The sequence below is a fragment of the Schistocerca nitens genome, chromosome 1 (genome assembly GCF_023898315.1).
Source record: "Schistocerca nitens isolate TAMUIC-IGC-003100 chromosome 1, iqSchNite1.1, whole genome shotgun sequence".
Lineage (NCBI taxonomy): Eukaryota > Metazoa > Arthropoda > Insecta > Orthoptera > Acrididae > Schistocerca > Schistocerca nitens.
The window spans coordinates 821,730,184-821,750,479 of record NC_064614.1 but is presented as its reverse complement, the minus strand read 5'-3'; the positions used below and the strand labels follow the sequence as shown (position 1 = coordinate 821,750,479).

Here is a 20,296-nt window from a genome sequence, read left to right as displayed (position 1 = left end):
TGAAACCCTGTTGGGTCTGTAAGCGTAGGCTTCCGCGGCCGTTGTCTTCTTCAATAAAATTCTTCAGGGTATCAGACCGCATCGTCATAATTTAAAATGCGCCAACGTTTCGGCCAGCGTTGCAGCTAGCCTTCATCAGAGAATCTGTATTCGTAAGATACAGTGCAATCATTATGTTACCATACCGTATATATCGTGAAAAGGTAGTGAGAATAAGATTAGATAGATTGTGGCACCTAAGAGGCATATAGAAATTTAGTTTCTCTCACTCAGAACCTCAATGGAATAGGAAACAAAAGCGATAATACTGGTGCGATCTACCTTCCCCCATGCCAAGCCTTAACCACCGAGCTCTTCCCACGATTCAGTTAATGCTAGACTACCTGTATCTACATCCACACTCCACAAGCCACCTAGTGCAACAATACCACTATAATTTCTCTTTTGTTTTTCTCCAGTCACGAAAGGTGTGTTGGAAGAACGATTATCGAGTAAAATTCTACATTAAGTTCTTATTCTTCCGATTTTCACACTGTGTGCATTTCACGAGACGTATGTGAGAAGAAGCAATACTGCGTGTTTCAGAATCTTTCCATCGGACATTTAGCAGTGATCGATCACGTCGTAGGGGAGCAACTTTGTTCCAGACATAATTTTCTCCGAGCGAGGTGGCGCAGTGGTGCACACTGGACTCGCATTCAGGAGGACTGACGGTTCCAATCCCCGTCCGGCCACCCCTATTTAGGTTTTCCATGATTTCCCTAAATTGCTTCAGGTAAACGGCGGGATGGTTCCTTTGAAAGGGCACGACCGACGCCCTTCTCAAATCCTATGGGACCGATGACCTAGCTGTTTGGTCCCCTCCTCCCAACCAACCAACCAACCAACAAAATTTTCGCTGAGTCTTCCTGTCTACGCTAATCGTCCTTTTGTGTTGCTTACCCTCCTGAGAGGTGGCAGGGCTTAAGCACTCTGCGGCCTACGTATGCCTTGTGTGTTGCCTATTACCCAGTCATCTGCTCCGTATAAAGCGGAGTAGGGTCTGCAAAATTAAAGTTCGTTATTCGCTTCTAAAATATTTTTCGCCGCTTATAGTCATCCTTTATTAATGTACGATTGTTGAAAATCACTGTGTCGATTTACTGGGGTCGATAGTATGCAACCCATCTGGTTAGCAGACCCTGCTAGTTGGTTGAAATGTTGTCCTAGGACCAATGAATACTAAAGAACGCCTAGCGTCACCAGGAAGCGCCGGCGAAAGCTAAGCTGTTCCCCAACAAGTTATCTGTCACCCCTAGACGTTTGATGTGAAAACTTCGAAACATCCTGTAGTTATCGATTGTTCGAACAGACGATCTTGGCATTGGAGCCGTAATCTTCTCCGTGATGCACAACGTCATTGTTGCAGCGACTGCTACTGGATGTTGTTGAGCATCAGTGTCTTCTAACTCTTGATCTTGATTTTGCATTTTAATCCCTGAAAGTTGAGAAGTAAAAGAGTGAAATAGGTCGTATGTGGCGGAGAGGGTTTAAGAGGGAGATATAACCTCTTTATCAAACGCATGTCCCGGTGCGTACTTCCGAAAGCTCGTAGTTCGAGTCAGAGTTTTTTTTTTTATTTTTCGTTGTTGATAAGTGTCATACCTGCGGTTGACACTTGTTACCGACATTATGTGGTAACAGCTTCATGGTGTTGGCGACGTAGATTCGTGCTCGATCTCCTTGCCGGGAGTTAACGGCTGCCCACATCGTCTCTCCCCCCTCCCCTCCTCTTTTTTTTTTTTTTATTGCAGGGAGGTCTGTAGGCGTCTCGCTGGCGGAGGCGGCCACCGTTGCGTCCGCTTCCCCCGCTGGTAGGCCGGGCTGGGCGGGCTCGGGCGGCCGCAGGGAGGCGTTGCCCTGGCAACCCGAAGGTGACCGAAGGCGCGCGGCGGAGGCGGCCGAGCGCGACGGCTAATGGTCGGGGGGAGCAGAGCGGCACTCAGTCGTGCGCCATACTCGCTGGTCGCGCGTGGCGTGCGTGCTGTGTGCCCTGCCCTCGCCCAGCGCTCAGCACGGCCAGGGAAAGTGAGACCGCGGCGCAACATCTAGTCACCGGACGCCGTCTCTGCGCCGCGCCGACGTCTGTGAACAGTGCATCTACATCCCGTGTGTTTGTTCTGTGATCCCCTGTGATAACCGACCAGCGAGCAGTGTCGTGCAACGCCGCTTCTCTCCGGAGAGTTATCGAACACGATAATCGACGTATCCGAGTTCGACGCTTCCGAATTGCCGACTGCGATAAGACATTAATTAACGAACGACGATTACAATGTGCGATAGTGTTGGGACGTGTCATTAATTTATGCTTAAAGGTACGTTTTCTTCAACTACTTTCATGTCTTCCGGTATGTAAATTGCCTTTAGACTTTCACTTGAGACGATGACATTAAAATATGTACAGGATGTGCCCTCCCTCATTTTTTTTACTGACTCCTCCCCACCTGTGCGGGCCCCTATTACGTCGAGGCGATGAGCCTATCTGATCGCTGTCGTCTGATTTTACTAACGAAGCTACCCGCGCGCTATCTGGACTCGTTTATCTGTCTCCGTGAAGTCGTCCAACCTGTTTGGACTGGCCTGCAGACGTAACGAATGACCACCTATTCTCATGGGTGCCTTATGTCCCATGGAAAGCGTTCTCGCGTGCCAGACTTTGCCGTCTTCAGTGAAGATATGACTAGAGACATTCTTCGACAGAGATGACGTACATGGAATTATTTGTTGCTTTTCGTATTCAGCGGTCAAACACACGAATGGAAATTCTGCTAATGTGCTGGGGCTTTTAAGTTCATTCTCCAGCTTTGCATTTAGCTGATGTCCAGTTTTTGTCCCGAGAATGAGCTAACGTTCCTATCGTTTGTTCTCTTGACCCACGAAGTCAACTTGCTGAGGAGCACAGTTGTTTGAAACTTGACAGTTAATTAAGTGCCATAAATTTTACCGAACAACGGTCTTACATCTACATCACTATTCAGATTTGCCTAGTTCGTAATTGTAACCCTTAGATATTTCGCTGAATCGACAATTTATAACTTTGTTTGATCGAAACTTAATACATTTTTTTTAAATAACGTGGAGGACCACAGTCTTTATTTTTCAGGGTCAAATGCACTTTCGCACCATACAGATAGCTGGTCTAAATTATTTTGCAATTCGTTTTGATCTTCTGATGACATTACTAGACGGTAAAGGACAGCATGATCTGCAGATAATCTAAGATTTGTTTTGTTTCAATGCGCTGCAGCTTTCCGCTGCAAAGCGCGCTGTCTTCTGTAGTTATACTATTACCTGTACATTGACCTTATGCGCAATGTTTGGAGTCATCCTCGGGCTACACAGTGGGTACGTAATCACGTACGCGGCGCCGTGGGCGCTGCCTGTAATCTACGGCTATCTGACGGCGTTTATCGCTGGACCACTTGACACCAGATTAACTTGTTTGCCTTCGCGGCTCACCACTGCTTCTGCGGTTACTTCTGCCGCCGCCGAGATTTCCTGCACCGCGTCTCTCGGTAAATATCCTCATGCTTCTTGTAAATGTCTGTTGCGAGTCTTCGCCGCTGCTTTTCTCTTTGCGAAATATATTTAGAGTGTCTTTTGTTAATCGAGTGACATGCTACACAGCAATCTTCACAATGTGTTACGTATCCTGACAAATATTTACACTTCTTCCGTATGGTGCCTGATGGTAGATTTTCGTTAATTTTATGTTCTATCTGTCCTTTAACTAGACTGAAATAAAATGATTCACCATTGGTCGAGAGCTGCCTTGACAACGTACAACTTTGGCTTGGCAAATAAAAAAAAGCTACAGACACGTTACAACAGTGAGTTGTGTTCGATGTGGTACTTGACGACGCATCAGACAGCAAGTATTTCTCAGTATTCGACCGTTCAGAACCACAGGTCTGAGTATTAGCGCCATTCTCGCAAAAATTAATCCCACTTCTGCTATACGAGGGGCTTGTGGTACTTGTCGTTATTGCTTTGCTGGACAGATATGGCTGTTTGTTCGTCTGAAGTGTAACACTTCGTTGTTGTTGCACATTTCTCGTGATATTGTATGTCTTGCACTTCTGTGTTAGTCATCTCCGTAAGCCTAGCGTGTGCGTAGCGAAAACACCGGCTAGTTGCCAACACTTTCACATTCTTTTCGCAGACAGAGCGTTTGTCCAGATAATATCGCCACATCTATTCTTCTCAGATCTACTGCATTGTCCCACAAACAAATCACAGTATTTTGAAGCTGTTGACAGAATTGGTAGCTTCAGAACTGTTGCACACAGTAATTATGTTGTGTTTAATTGATCACAAATATTTAAATATGATGGAGCTTGCAACTGACTTGGGATTCGTGTTCTAGAATTTGGTACAGTGATATCCAGCCCGTCCCAGTTCAAATAGCTAACTTACAGGTACTTTAACGTCGCCATTTAACTTAATAAAAATTGAAATGCTTGGTGACAATACATTCAATCTTCTTTTGGCGTGTATGTGTTTCATTTCAGTTTGAAGTCTCAGGAATATTTTTTACAGAGTTCCTTCAAAGAAGGGCGTTCTTTGTGGCGTTCTGTAGGTGTACAAATAGTAAGTCATCGTTTGTGTTGCACGTTACTCGCTGCCTATGTATCGGTAGATGCTTTGATAATCTTCATTAAATATCTTTTGTGTGAAACTTGTCCTTTGTCAGTTGTCTCCGAATTTTTTAAGTTACATGTAAGCATTGAAAACTGCGTTGGGTTCACCTTCTGTATTATTTGCCCCTTGAATGTTGTTCTTGTGGTGTTGGTGCCAGAATATAAAATATGAGTGACAGATGAAAAACGTTCTAGTACTATGAATGTTCTAAATTGACATTATTTGCTTGCTAGAGGATGGAACTTATTGTCGGTAGTGGAATTCACTAGCGTTGTAGACACATACTGGTAGTACTATATATTTAAGTTTTTTTTCAATTAATTATACTTTCGGACGACTTCGTTTGAGTACGATAAACGGGCTAGAGCGATTAAGTTGTTAGTTTCCTTCTCAGCATACTTTCTGTATTGAAGGATCGGAAGAGTTTCTGATTTTTAATCGAGTAACTTCCTTGTTGCTGCAATGAGAAAGTTCATGCAACTTCCTTACCACTTTAATGTGTGCATAAAGAGAGAGCATAGTTGGTCATCTCTTCTGTTTGAGTTTTTTTGCTGTCAAGAGAAGATCATGAGACTTTCGTGAATTTGTTTGTTATATTATTCGATAATTTAACCAGCAGAATTATTTGCCACTTACAGTCCTCGCTGAAGTGACCCAATTGTCGGAATGAAGCAATGATTTACGATAATCGGTATTCGAATACCTGTGTTTCACCTCAGAATAAATCTGTAAACCAAAGTTCAGTAAGTTAATGTAGTCTGCCTCTGCAGTTGATAAACTATTGATACTCCTGCTTCTTAATTTCTCATACGAGTTTTTATACGTGATATGGTAGCAAGTAGCATTTTGGATTTACATTTTAGCAATTAGGACCACTTCCTTGCCTTGGTATCTCGATGTCTGTTATTTGATGTTCCACAACATTAAGTCTTTGAGATAAATTTGGTGATTTTCTTGTGCAAATAAAATTCATTTGACGGTTTCTCTTCATCCATCCATGTCATTCCAGTTGCAAACTTACGAAATGTCAACTAAATATTTTTTCTCCTTCCAAGGATATGAATGAAGTTTACTGTAGTTTATTCCCTATTTTGCACTTTCGTTGTTTAACACTGCATGTCTTGGAGAGCCATAACGTTCATACACGATTTCGAAATAACAAACTAGACAGATTCAATGTCTATTGTATTTTACGAAGGTTTTCTTCCCCCTTCTTTCTAGCTAGAACGTTGTCACAAAATTTTATTTCTTGACATGTGTCCGTGGGGAAGAATTCTATAGATTTTAACTATGGTATCCGTCTCTCCCGGTTCTCTCTTTCTCTTCTCGCACTATAAATTGTTTTAGCTGTCCATTGCCTTACTGAACTGTTATTCTGCTCTGGTTGCGTTCCTCAGGACCTCTGGTATTCAGTAGTCTTTCAGTGTAATGCGTTTTATCATCACTAGATAGATTACCTGTGCGTCATTTAGTGTAATGACCTTCTTGGAAAAAGGTTATATTCCGTTAAAGCAATTTTAGAAATAATTGCACTATTTATTCGTCTACGCCTAATTTATTTTAAAACATTCAGGCACTATTATTATTGTATGTATCCCCTTTGTTTCTTCCAAACTCACACCGTGACTAAAGCCCTGCATTGATCGCTATGGTGAACATTACTTACTGGACAGTGGTCGATACGCCTGTAACTGTTCTGCGGTGTTGTCCACTTCTGACAGTCATGTGGATGCAAGCGTTTTCATCGTACAGGTCGACTTGCATATGGCAGTTCGATCTAATTTTGAGTGTTTAAAAATTATTTACGTTATTTGGATACTTTTCATTTCATCCTCTACTGTAACAACGGCTTTTATGCCTGCTTTCTACGTAAAAGTTGACGAATAATAGACACGCACAGTCACACAAAGCGCAAGTGAAGTTTCTTTTATTGAAATATTAAGGCACCATGAATAGGACGATAAATTAAAAACGCTCCACAATTATTCCAGAGGCAACAAGTTTAACTAAAAAGCGTGATTTATTCTATCTACGGAGTCTTGGGTGGCATCGAAACTGACAAAAACAACACGGTGTAAATAAACTGTTTAAAAAATAAAGATCACTTGAAATAACAGGTGTGCTCCAAAAACAAATATAAAATCTTGATTACATATTATGTGTGATGGCAGGGATTATGATTTTACATAATGACGGATCTATTCTGATAGTTGACGTTTCTGAGAATTGATGCCACAAAAAATTTTGAACGTATCATCCACAAAAGTAACATATTTCAGTAATTGCTGCAAACATTCTGCTTGGCACAAGTTGTTATTCTCTAGCAGTCAGATCTCAAACGATGCCTTGTACAACTCGAGAGTATTGTCATTGCTTACATGGCAGTATTCAGATTCGACGTTCGTATGAACTACGATTTTCCGATATTTATACCATTACTAAGGCAGTCTGGTCCCTTGAAATTTTCTCTACATTACGTCGACATGATCTCAATATTGAAATGATTGTGTGAAAGTACTGTAATTTGGTCTATTTTGTTGCGATTCTTGTATGCAGGAATATTTCACTAAATTAATGAACGTGCGAGGAACAGTAAACGGCACCAGGAGACTTAGCTCTTCAATTTTTTTGAGAAATCTCTGGTAATACAGGGAATGTTCGGTTTTGTGGAATGTAGTGGCAATAAGAACATGTTCTCATGTTTTTATTTTGAAAATATTTCTCGTTAATCGTAGTAATGTATGTTCCATTGGATGAGAGAAAATAATATATTTTCTAATTAAAGATTTTATTATTGTCACAGGATGCAATTCTGTACGATTCACGCTGAAACTTTGAGCATACGACAGTCAAAATTTTTTTTCTTCCGTCATTGTGTTTCCACAGCACTTTCATAATTAACGTTTTCGTCACAGCTTAGTTCTTAAGCCGCACACGTTAGCAGAAACAGATGATCATCATCGACGTGTCGCAAAATTTATTTAAGATTTCTATCTTGGTTTGAAAATAATCTGACTTCTGCAAAGAAGCCACAGCAAAATACTGTATTTAGCGTAAATTGTTTAATTATTTTCGATACACCCTGATAAACTGTCAAAATTGGAGCTCTGAGCTTATGCCTTTTATGTTAAGTTGGTAATCATTTCCTAAAACAATGTTGGAGTAACACCTGCTTTGAAATTATTTGTTGACTAATATTCTGTGTTTCATTTTGTGGCAGAGGAAAAGACGGGGTACTTGACAGGTAGTATTTGGCGGAATTCTTGAGATACATATTCGATAGTTCCGTCATATTTCCGGTTAAGCGCGTTGGCCGTTTAAGGAATTTAAATAGACTTCACATTGAATACGGGGTTTGCTATATACGTTTCTAGATTTACAATGAAAGTATTTAAGCATTTCTAAATTTTCGGTATAGGTTACCAATGCCATCAAAACTCAAGGGAGCCTTGGACAAAGGCGTCCTTAAAAAACACCCGGTATTACTACTAGTAACAATGCAGAACGGGTGCAGATACGTACGTGGCGACCCCTTTCTTATTTCTAGAATGTTGTGAGCTGTTGTGTGTCTTGCACTATCCCTTCACGGTCTCAAAACACAACAGGAACGAAAGACGTGATAATGAAAAAGCAGGAGTCGAATGAAATAGCAACGTCCGGAAGAATTTACAGTTCGACTCTGGCCGAAGACACTAAATTGATACATTTTGTTTGAGATTTTATTAAGATTCGATTTCAGTATTCTATTTGCTGGAAGTTTTCGCATTTGTTAAATTACACGCAGGCTGAACGAATATGGTACAGTTTATCATGCAACTGAATCAAACGTTTATTTGAGGCAATGCGTTTCATTTCGAAGCATCAACAGCAATCGAGGTGTCTTGTTACATATAACGTCTGTGTACTATTAGTATTGGGCGTCAGCTTTTTGATACAGCGCAGAATTCGATAGATATAACTAAGTGAAACACGAAAACGATAATTTAGTGACTGGTACCGCTTTGGAATAAAGACTTGAAGCAGTTGTAGAGGATATAGATATACGTTCGTTTGAACTGCCGTGGTAGAGGTAGTAGGATCGCTCGAGAGCATAAGTACATAGTTGTATTCGTGCGCTAAGCCCGGCTGATGACTCCCTTTCGATGCTGTCACCGACAGACGTAATGATATGGAAGATGATCTTAGGTGTGCTCCGTGCCAAGATTTCAGCCATACAGACCGCTATCTACTTACTTGAAAGCTTCTGTCACCATTTGTGAACACACATTAAAAACTGTGCTTAATTGTTTGAATGTTTTCTTCATAATTTCACTTAGTCAACTCACATACGTTCAATTTAATCCCTCCAAGTACCACAGGTGTCAGTATGACCCCATAAGCACATTGGAAATATATATATCCTTTGTTTTCAAAACTCTTATTTTCATAAAATACGTGACTTCCTCCCTTGAGTCAATTATATCTTGATTCAACTGTACTTTATTCATGATTCATTACACTGAGTACCAGTGGGGGCAATATAACACCATTCTAAATTTCTTTTTGCTTTTGAATGTGTAATTTACGAAAACAGAATGATGACTGTTGCGATGAACAACTGTAGTGTATGTTTTTATATAAGTTCAGTAAAATAATGCTTATATATTCCCGGTCAGTTACTCGGGGCTTTATGGCCGCAATGGTACTCAGTGAAACGAAAGAAAATCCTGGTAGTAGGAGGGTTGAGGACGTATAAATGATAGTCACAGAAGCGCCATGTATGGAAGTCACACACTTGTCGTAAGCTATTCACAGAAGCGCGACCACCACTTCGCGAGGCAGCTAAGCTAGACCACGAAGGTCAGTTATACCCCACACTTACAGAAGCGCGGATCCCGTCACCAGCTTCCTCTCTGTTGTATATTTGCTTTTCGGCACCAGCCTCGACAAAGCCACTGAAATCACATGTACTTCTCATTCATCACATTCTTGATATTCAGCCAGTAGTGGATATTTTTAAATGTGGTTTTAACTTTCGAAACAATATGTGCCTTCATGTCTGACGCTTTTTTTTTTTTTTTTTTTTTTTCGTCGCCGGCGAATGCTGATTTACAAATCACTTGTCAATGTGGACGGCACTCTTGGTGCTTCGACATCATCTGCGAAGGGTAAAAAGAACGAAATAAGAGGAGTTGGTAAAACTTCTCAATTTGTTCTTATTCATGGACCTACTCTATTTTGTGGTGCGAGGTTAAACTTTTCTATAATGAAAGTTTCTTCTTCATCCAGTTTGGGTAACGGATGGTTAACTGTAGCTTTCGTTGCTTGTAACAATGCTGGTAGAGCCGGTTTGGAATCCTTTGAAAGTCGGGAAATCTTAGCTTACCGTACTATACCTGTTTCTGAGATTATTATTGCTGGTGAGGGTTCCTACCTACTTCCGCACGGGAGTTTGTCTTTGTCTTGTCGTAGACGTTGTAAGATAAATTCTGACTGTAGCGTTTCTATGAGTTTGTATTACAGTTCACGTCATTCGTTTCAGAGGGCGCTTTCCCTCCTACAGTGTTAAACAGCTAGATTTGTTAACCAACCGCCGGCCGCGGTGGTCTCGTGGTTCTAGGCGCGCAGTCCGGAACCGTGCGACTGCTACGGTCGCAGGTTCGAATCCTGCCTCGGGCATGGATGTGTGTGATGTCCTTAGGTTAGTTAGGTTTAAGTAGTTCTAAGTTCTAGGGGACTTATGACCACAGCAGTTGAGTCCCATAGTGCTCAGAGCCATTTGAACCATTTTTGTTAACCAACCGTGCTGTTTTCCTTTCCTGTATTAAACCCGAAAACGCCTATCATTTGATCTATTTATCTGACATGGTTTTACCCTAGTTTATCTTCCAAAGATACAGCGCTCTATTACTGTACTTGTAAGTACTGTCCGTAGATGGCCAGAAATACGCCCTCTTATATGTACAACACGATTCCACCAACGCCTCGTCACATACACGATAACACAAGACAGTCTAGTACACCACCCCAATGCAGAGCACGTTAAATGTTCAGGGATGTTAATGAAGCCTTTTTCTCTTATCTTCCCCATTCTCGATACTGGAAGCAGTGGCCGTGATTAAATACACGTATGATTTGTACGTAGACACCCGCCAATAGCTTTACAGTGTCTTTTTCTTGAAATTTATTGGTCCACGGCAAAATTTCGGGCTACTACAGGCTCTTCTTCAAATGGCTGGTATTTACAGGCACTTCGCATTACGAAACAAGTGTAGCTAGTCGCCGGGATCGATGCGACATTGTGCACTTCCTGAAGCTGTTAAGTACAGCAGTGAACACCGATCCATTACATACCAATGTCGAAAACCGCAGTTGGGCACACTTGGTTTAACAACATTTTGCGTTTCCTGCAAATTACACGAAGTTGCAGTCATCCTAGTAATAAGATGTTCCTGTTAAAAAGTAAGTCCGTTTAAATACCTTCGGTGGCTTCAGAGCTATTTGATTGAAGAATAAATAAACCGACGAACCTGTATTTTTGGCACTTTCATTATAAAACAGCCCGTTTCCTCCCGTTTCCTTCTGAATGAACGTTTTCGGGTGACCGTGGTCTAGGTGCTAGCGTTGCTGCCTCTGGATCACGGGGTCCCGGATTCGATTCCCGCCCGGGTTGGGAATTTTCTCTGCCCGGGGACTGGGTGTTTGTGTTGTCCTCATCGTTTCATCATCATTTGTGAGAGTGACTAGATTAGATTGTGAAAAGAAAAAATTGTCTGTGTAATAATTGTGACTTTGTACGGGCGCTGATGTCCGCGCAGTTGAGCGCCCCACAAACCAATCATCATCACCATCATCATCATCATCACTGTACACGTCGTGTCTCAGAATGAGCCTTTTAGCGTGGTTTATGGCGATTAGACATTTTCCGGTCATGACACCGGCATATTTCTGCCATTTGTTCCAATTACAAAAACTTGTGCTGAAATTTTCGGTCACCAGACAATGTCCTCTTAGAAAGAAATATAGTGTGACGCACTAAAAGATCCACCGCCGGTAGCTGAGTGGTCAGCGCGACAGACTGTCAATCCTAAGGGCCCGGGTTCGATTCCCGGCTGGGTCGGAGATTTTCAGTCAGGGACTGGGTGTTGTGTTGTCCTAATCATCATCGTTTCATCCCCATCGACGCGCAAGTCGCCGAAGTGGCGTCAAATGGAAAGACTTGCATCAGGCGAGCGGTCTACCCGACGGGAGTCCCTCGTCACACATTATTATTATTTACGTACTAAAAGTACATGAAATATAGCCGTGGTGTTTTTTTTTTTTTAATTTAACAGTGAAGGATAAGATTTTTAGTAAAGCAGCCTCTTGGCGTATTATATTTAGGGCATCCTCGAATCATTTTTAATTATTTATTTGTTAGTCCAGGGGTCATCTCTTCTTCATATAGGATGTGTCTTCTTAATACAACGAAAATACTTTAGAGCATACACACAGAGAACATATGTACCTTCCCTCCACCAAAACAGTCTTGCCCTCGTTTTGTCGCGTTTATAACTAAAGAACTTCAAACCATGACGTGGTACCACATCCAGAAGAACTTTAATAACTACGACATCGTACTTATGTCAATATATACGTTTTTTACGAGGGTAGAAGGTCGGTCGTGGCCAAGTTGAGTTACCACGTCATTTGCTTGAACTGATGCAGGAAAACCTAAATAATGATGTTCGGGCAGAGCAAAGAGCATCCTCCCGAATATGTAGTGAGTGTTTTGACAACTGCACTGCCTCATTCGCCTACTCCCTGGTTCAGAATGTTACTTCAAATGGTTCAAATGGCTCTGAGCACTATGGGACTTAATTGCTGTGGTCATCAGTCCCCTAGAACTTAGAACTACTTAAACCTAACTAACCTAAGGACATCACACGCATCCATGCCCGAGGCAGGATTCGAACCTGCGACCGTAGCGGTCACGCGGTTCCAGACTGTAGCGCCTAGAACCGCTCGGCCACTCGGGCGGGCAATGTTACTTCATTCGCCTGTGACTCCTGGACTGCGGACACGTTGCTGTGCCACTTGCATGCCTTCCGCTCTGTTCCGAAAACTGACTCCAGGCCAGTAAACATGACCCACTGCACGTCTTCATAGTTTCCCTGCAGTCTGTCCGTAAAACGTTATAAAAATCGTGGGCTACAGAGTTTGTGCAGGATGTAACGTAGTGTAAAGGTTCGTGTGGCGTGGTTGTGTGCGTGGTGAGCCAGTAGTGGTGCGCGTGCGCTGACGCCGCTCGTGTTCCACAGGTCGGCAGCGGCAGCAGCAGCAGCAGCAGCAGCAGCAGAGGGTGGAAGCCGGCAGTCGGCCGCGATGATGCGCGCCTGAGCGCCGAGCAGCGCCGCGCAGCGCCAGGGCTCCGCCATGGACATGACGGCGAGCGAGGCGGGCCACCAGCACCACCGCTGGTACGAGGCGCCGGCGCCGCGCTTCGGCCACCAGGTGTCGCCCGGCGGCGGCGGGGGCGGCGACGACGCGGGGGCGGGCGGCGGGCCGGCGGGCGCCGTGGACGCGGCCGGCAACCTGCTGGGCGGCGCCGAGGACCCCGCCGCCGCCGCGGCCGTCGCCGAGCACGTCTCCTCCTTCCTGCACCACCACCCGGGGCTCGCCGACGGCTCGCACCACCGCAGATACTACCACCAGCAGATGCACTCGCCCTACACCGCCTCCCACGGTGAGTCGCGCCGCCTCTGCCGTCTCCACGCGACGCTGTCAACCTGTGTACTCGCCCAACCACGCACACGTCTCACTCCGAAACTCTTTTTGTGGCTCGGTGTACCCAGGTGACGCTGACCGAATCAGATTAGAAAATTACACACCGAAAATAGTGGAAGAGTTTTGCTACGAGGGCTATCCACAACGTACATTACGTTTTGGAATTAAAAATAAAGTATTGGAAATTTTTTTAATTATATACAGATGAAAGCCACACTTAAATACTACAGTTCTACATAGTTGCCATTTAACTTAAGGCACTTATCGTAGCGATGGACGAGATTGGAAATTCCTTCGTCGTAAAATTCGGCCGTCTGCGCCTCAACCACGTGGTTACCTCTTCTTTTGGCACAGAAAAGGTGTGATTTTTGTGGATTTCCTGGAAAGAGGCACTACAATAAACTCTCAAAGGTATTGCCAAACTCTGCACAACCTCAGAAGAGCAATAAAAAAACAAGCGCAGCGGAAAGTTGGGCTCAAAGATCTTGCTGATTCACAACGCCCTGGCCCACACGGAAAATGCCACTCGTGAAGTTCTCGAATCTTTTAAGTGGGAGTTGTTTCCTCATCCGCTGTACAGTCCCGACCTGGTACCGAGCGACTTCCACTTTGGGGGGGGGGGGGGGGGGGTTATGGGCAAACTTCCACTTATTCCCAGCAATGAAGAAGTGGTTGGCTATGCAGCGTTTTGATGACGACGCACATCTTCAAGAAGAGGTAACCACGTGGTTGAAGGCGCAGGCGGCCGAATTTTACGACGAAGGAATTTCCAAGCTCGTCCATCGCTACGATAAGTGCCTTAAGTTAAATGGCAACTATGTAGAAATGTAGTATTTAAGTGTGGCTTTCATCTGTATATAATTAAAAAAATTTCCAATACTTTATTTATTTTTAATTCCAAAACGTGATGTACTTTGTGAATAGCCCTCGTATTTCAGCAGCAAACTGGCGACGTTCGAAGTGGAGGTGATACACAACGTACACGGGCAATGAATGACAAGAGCAGCACGATAATTCTTTGTGTTTTGAAATTAGTCTCCCAGAATTTTTTAAATGACATGTGCGCCGTAGAATGCGATATTATAATAGTTACTCCTGTTGCGTTTTTGCCCGCGTCATTCTCAAGCGGTAATCTGCAACCAGTATATGCAGTGAAGTCAGACATTCTACTGACAAAAATCATACGTCCTTCACAGTACATCCACGAAATATCTGGATTGAGCCTTAAGAGCCGGCCGGAGTGGCTGAGCGGTTCTAGGTCCTACAGTCTGGAACCGCGCGACCACAACGGTCGCAGGTTCGAATCCTGCCTCGGGCATGGATGTGTGTGATGTCCTTAAGTTAGTTAGGTTTAAGTAGTTCTAAGTTCTAGGGGACTGATGACCTCAGGAGTTGAGTCCCATAGTGCTCAGAGACATATGAACCATTTTTGAGCATTAAGAATCAACACACGAGTAGATTTTCTTAATTCTAGGTCCAAATATTTCGTGGATGAACTCTGAAACAAGTATGCTTTGTGTCAGTGTAATGTCGAACTTTGTATATAGACTGCAGTACACCCCTTGAAAACGATGTAACGTCGAAATTACAATAGTAAGAAGTACAGTCGATAGCGAACAAGATGTCGTTAAAAATTAATAAACAAGAAAACAGTTTCTGAAAAAGATATATTTGTCAACATTGAATATAGATTAAAATTTTAAGAAGTCTTTTCTGAAAGAATTTGTTTTTGGAGTGTCGCCTTGTACGGAAGTGAAACGTCGACGATTAGCAGTTCAGACATAGAGGAAACAGAAGTTTTTGAAATGCGACGCTGCACAAGAACGTTGAATATGACATACGTAGATCGAATAACCAATGACGCGGTGCTAAATCGAATTGGGGAAGAAATAAATTTGTGGCGCTAATTGACTAAAAGAAAGGGTCAGTCGGTAGGACACAGCATTACGCACCAAAAAATCGTTTGCTTGCTATTTGAAGGAAGTATGTCACGTAGAAATGGGAGAGTGTGACCAAAGTTTGAATACAGTAAGTAGCTTCTGATGAATGTAGTTTGCCGTCGTATCTGTGCAGAGATGATGAGGCGCGAGGGGGGGGGGGGAGGGGGGGGGCTGCAGAAAAGCCGTCTTCTGGCTGATGACCACAAAAACAACAACACTATACCCAAAAAGGCAACGGAAAAAATAATTGCGGGCGCAGATTTCCGTGGTCGTCATTTTCATCAGAACTTTCCTGTGAATATGACTGCTGCTTTAGGTTATGTACCAACGTTTCGCCCTCTCGTGCAAGTAGTCGAAATGGTATTCTGTATAATATGACGTCGCGAAAGTTTTAATTGTGGATTATTGCTGGAGAACGCAATCAGCCGAAACTACTTTTAAAAATGTTTACTTTAATGCAATGACCAGGTTCTGGCTGTCATGGTCATCTTCAGGACGCTACACTTGTTTAATTAGGGTATTACATTTATTAGAACCATGTCGTCCGCTCAGTTGTTGCATAAGAATATTTGAGAAGTTAGCGGGCCTTTAAATACTGTGAGGATGACTTGGATAATACAGAAAAACATAACAATGCGCATGCAGTTGATTATGCATTGAGTGTGAGGGTTATACGTAGTAAACTTTGTTGTAGTCAATAGCGTTTTGTTACGTTGGGGTTATTAGGCATTTGTGGGTCGATTCACGAAGTGTTTAATTTTAAACAGAACACACGTACTACACAAACAACTGCCTCACATAAGCACTTCACAGCATTCCTTTTGTCACTTTCCGCCTCACACATGTGCTTTACACGTAAAGTGACGCTAACTTTTAAACATTGTTTTGAAGTACGTTGCTGCTGATGAATTCATGATGTAATTAACCAAGTGTGGCCATTCAAATATGGGCATGATAGGCCGAAAAGCGGCCATGCATTAAAATAAAACTCCTTAAAAATTATTTGTGACTGCATTCTCCACTATCAACGCATAATTAAAAAACAGCCAAGGTGGTCAATAAGGTCTAGCATGGGTAAAATAACAAAAATTTTACTAACGAAAATGATTGTTTTTGTGGTTTACCCGCATCTCTATAAGTAGGTGAGACCTTTTTTACGGTTCGTATAATAAAATAAAATCTTCTCTATAACAACCTGGTTTCTAGGCTGCTGCTCCGGCCTGAATAGCATTTAAGTATTCATAATATTTTGCAATGATGTAGGTAACACGTGTTGTATACAGACTTACAATTATTTAGTGGCGAAACGAGATGGAAATACGAGCGCGCTTCTCTGCTTGACGACGGCCAGAGAACAAAATCTTCTTCCGTTTCATGACAAGTGAGAATGACTAATGACTCAGCAGCAGAGATGTATTTTGCTCATGTGAGCGCCTAATCATTTGAAAAAGAGACGGGAACGAAAAGGAAGGAAGAAATATCTCTGTATTGCAACCACCAAACCGAATATACTGCATCATGTCGCTAGTAGTGGATGTATCGTATTACATTAGACACACGCTTTTCGTTTCATTTATTTTTAATGCACCATAAATGCCGATTTTTTTACGATCGTTTGTTGGGCGTTCGCAGCAACTGGTGACGTCTAGAGTAATAAACAATTATATGTACGACCAAAACGAGACTATTCGGTTGTACTAAGTAGTCCTGAACAAATACAACACTTCACGCACGAAACATTCTAACACAAAAATCCACTACTGACGTTGTTTAATAACTAAGTGGAGGGGAACACTTATGACTAACAGTGAACTGTCACTTGTTTAATCGCGTAGACGAGTCTGACATTCAAGTGCAGTCACTACGGAATTTAGCCAGCGAGCCGCTGTATACGGAGATAAGCATACGCTTCGTAGAACTAGATTTTTTTTTTTTAATCATCCGCGACGAATTACGTCTGTATGTGATCTTTGTAGGCAGTACGATAATAGCTACTCATAGAAAGCCGGTGTTATTTCCAGCCATTTACCTTTTGTTATCAACACAGTGAGTTGCGTTGAAATTAAACGACAAGTCCGATCAAATTACGAAGAGCCGAGCTATTGTTGTGGCTGTAAATTAGAGATGGTTATAAGATTAATGGTCGAAGCACTGTATGAAATGTATCGCTGATGGCGTTATATGTCCAGTGGTAGCGAATTAAATGCCATTTCTTTTTACCTGGGCGGGTGTGAGTGATGAGCAACTAGATAAAGATGTCTCCAGTTTAACTTTCTTAATGTGGTTTACATTTCTTCAACGTAAAGAGTTTTTTGTTCATATTCTATTGTTTTTCATGGAAAACCTTATTTGCTCATATCAGATAGTGTCCTCTGCAGAAAGTGGAACGAGCGTTGTCTAAAATACGAGGATCGACGAGAAAAAATGCCGCAAGATACGTATATTGTCACATTGGTCAGAGGTTACAGGTCCGTAAATTTTAGATAGAAATAACTCCAAGGTTGTTTTGTAGCTGTACTGAAATTCCTTCGGTTTACGTGTTACACAAAGTACCGTAAACGCGTAGTTAAATACAAACTCCTGGGCAAGAATGTTCTAAATAAAGCATGCACATATCTGTTGCTACTCTAATATATTTGTTTTCGCGCGTTTTGTTTCTCACATCTCGTAGAAAATACAATGATCGTCGTGTAGACCGATACCACTTCTCATACGACAGCTGCTTGTTGGTAGCACTGAGGATAAGCCGATGTACAGATTTACAGTTTGGCGCTGTAGCAAGTGCATTATAGATCTCGCTAACACGAGTGCTTGTAGTGATATGAGTTTCGAAAAGAAATAATTTCACGCTGTGTCTAATTCTTGGGAGCATTTAAAAGCGCTTCCGTCCAATAATTGTTTCTAACAAAAATTACCTTTACCAGGATCTGATATTTTACTTGACAGGGGAGGTGCACTTCAGTGTGATAAGATTAGTTCAAAATTAATGCGGTACATCCATAGTCCAGTTTCTGGTAATGGTTTGTAACTTTTGTTGTGGCAGTGCGTGCAGAATGAGAAAAACCCTTTTTCGGAAGCAATATCTGATCACCAACATAACTCGAAGGAAGCAAACGTTGCAGATTTTTTAATATCGTTTGATGTGTTCGAAAATACAGTAATTTTATGTGCGTTGTATGAACTCGGAAAAGGCATTTCGTGTAATGCCTTGGAAATATATTTTTAACAGCTGCAAATAAGGGTAACTTGTTTTTTTTTTTTGCAGTTTCTACCATTTAGATTCGCACCTTTTTGTAGACTGAAACCGGTTCGACGAACTTAGTAACTCCGGAAGAGAGTTTTACGTAATAAATACAATTCCTTTATGACGTCCGCTGCTACACAGCTGCTGATGTACCTGTGGCGACATTTACACTTCCTCGTTATAAGTGCACTATATTTTCAAATTATCGCTTACCTTATCGGTACGGCATCATTATCTATTTTGGATATTTCTAGTTAAAAGATGTTTTTAATCCGCTAAAGTATCACATACGTCAGCAGTAAAAAGTAGAAGAAATTGTAAAATATTACTCTTCAAGAAACAATGGCTAAAGGCACTATTGTTCAACTGCACTTTGAAGTATGTTAAGGAACCATTGATTTTTCAGATGGCCCACCGAGGACAGCCGGCCGAATTGGCCGTACGGTTCTAGGCGCTTCAGTCTGGAACCGAGCGACCGCTAGGGTCGCAGGTTCGAATCCTGCCTCGGGCATGGATGTGTGTGATGTCCTTAGGTTAGTTAGGTTTAATTAGTTCTAAGTTCTAGGCGACTGATGACCTCGGAAGTTAAGTCGCATAGTGCTCAGAGCCATTTTTGAACCACCGAGGACAGGTCACATCAAAACAAAAAAAATCTGTCCGGAAACAAATTTAATTTCGCAGGGTACAATTTCTCCATGAACTAATACAGGTTTCAGCTGATGCCCACTTCACGTTCACTCTAATGCGAGACGGCGAAGGACTCACCCGTAACCTCTGTAATCAACTCAGGGCAAATGTCTATTACATGTCGTGCAGACTTGAGAATAATCAAAGAGGGCCCCGAACATAGTCGTTACTTTTAGTTGTTGCAATCAGTCGAATTGCCAGGTCTGCATGTGCCAGCCTCACCACATATTAAGAGCTGTTCCCGCGGCCTACCGCACGGTGGGAGGCTTTGTTGGGAGAGCTCGGCAAGCAGCATGCAGTGCTATCGCTTGCGAAACTAAACCCACCGGGAATTGTAGATGCAGCACTTCATTAAACGGATTACGCTGCACGTCTCAGTTACGTCACTGGAAAGCATTGCCAACCTAGTGAAGTGGAAAAATGTGTCCTGTATCTACCAAGCATATTTTATTCAGATAATTGTGTCTGTTAGGCGGCTACGTTAATAGAATTGCTTTCTCAATCTTAGTGTGTGACTTTTTGTCGTCATGAAGAGAGCGAGTAACAGGAGATAAAAACACTGTGCGTGTTATGACAAAGGCGGAAGGTGAACGTACTTAGTTCTTTGCGATTGTATAATTACAGTATCAGTCACCATCTGCGAGTGGCTACCGGTGACTGCTTATTACAAGAAATTTCTGTTGCGACACACACTGTTTTGGCACCGTTCCAGTATTTATCTTCATTCACAGGTATCGCAAAGTCCGAGGGTCAGCAGCCTTTACCACCAGCTTACGTAGCTGCCGCAAACTGCTAACTATACTTCAGATTTACCCAATGTCTTACGCTGTGCCCAAAATGGCACCATAAGAAACCTGTTCTAATGGTAACTGGCTGCGTTAGGCAAACCGTCTTCAGTAACACGTATCGCATGAGATGGCGAGAATCTGGAACTAGTCAGAATGCATTACGCCGGTAGAAGTATGAAAAAGATTAGTTTTTACCCTGCATTAGACAACAG

At 42.5% G+C, this 20,296-nt stretch overlaps 1 protein-coding gene across 1 annotated transcript in view; it reads left to right on the top strand.

Moving 5' to 3' along the window:
- The first annotated feature begins 13,217 nt into the window (after nucleotides 1-13,217).
- Nucleotides 13,218-20,296, top strand: part of LOC126262665 (GATA-binding factor C-like) — a 675,775-nt gene continuing 668,696 nt past the window's right edge. The window contains exon 1 of the mRNA XM_049959453.1: nucleotides 13,218-13,384. Within this exon, the coding sequence (XP_049815410.1) occupies nucleotides 13,357-13,384 (28 nt within the window). The 5' untranslated portion in view covers nucleotides 13,218-13,356. The remainder of the gene's footprint in view (nucleotides 13,385-20,296) is intronic.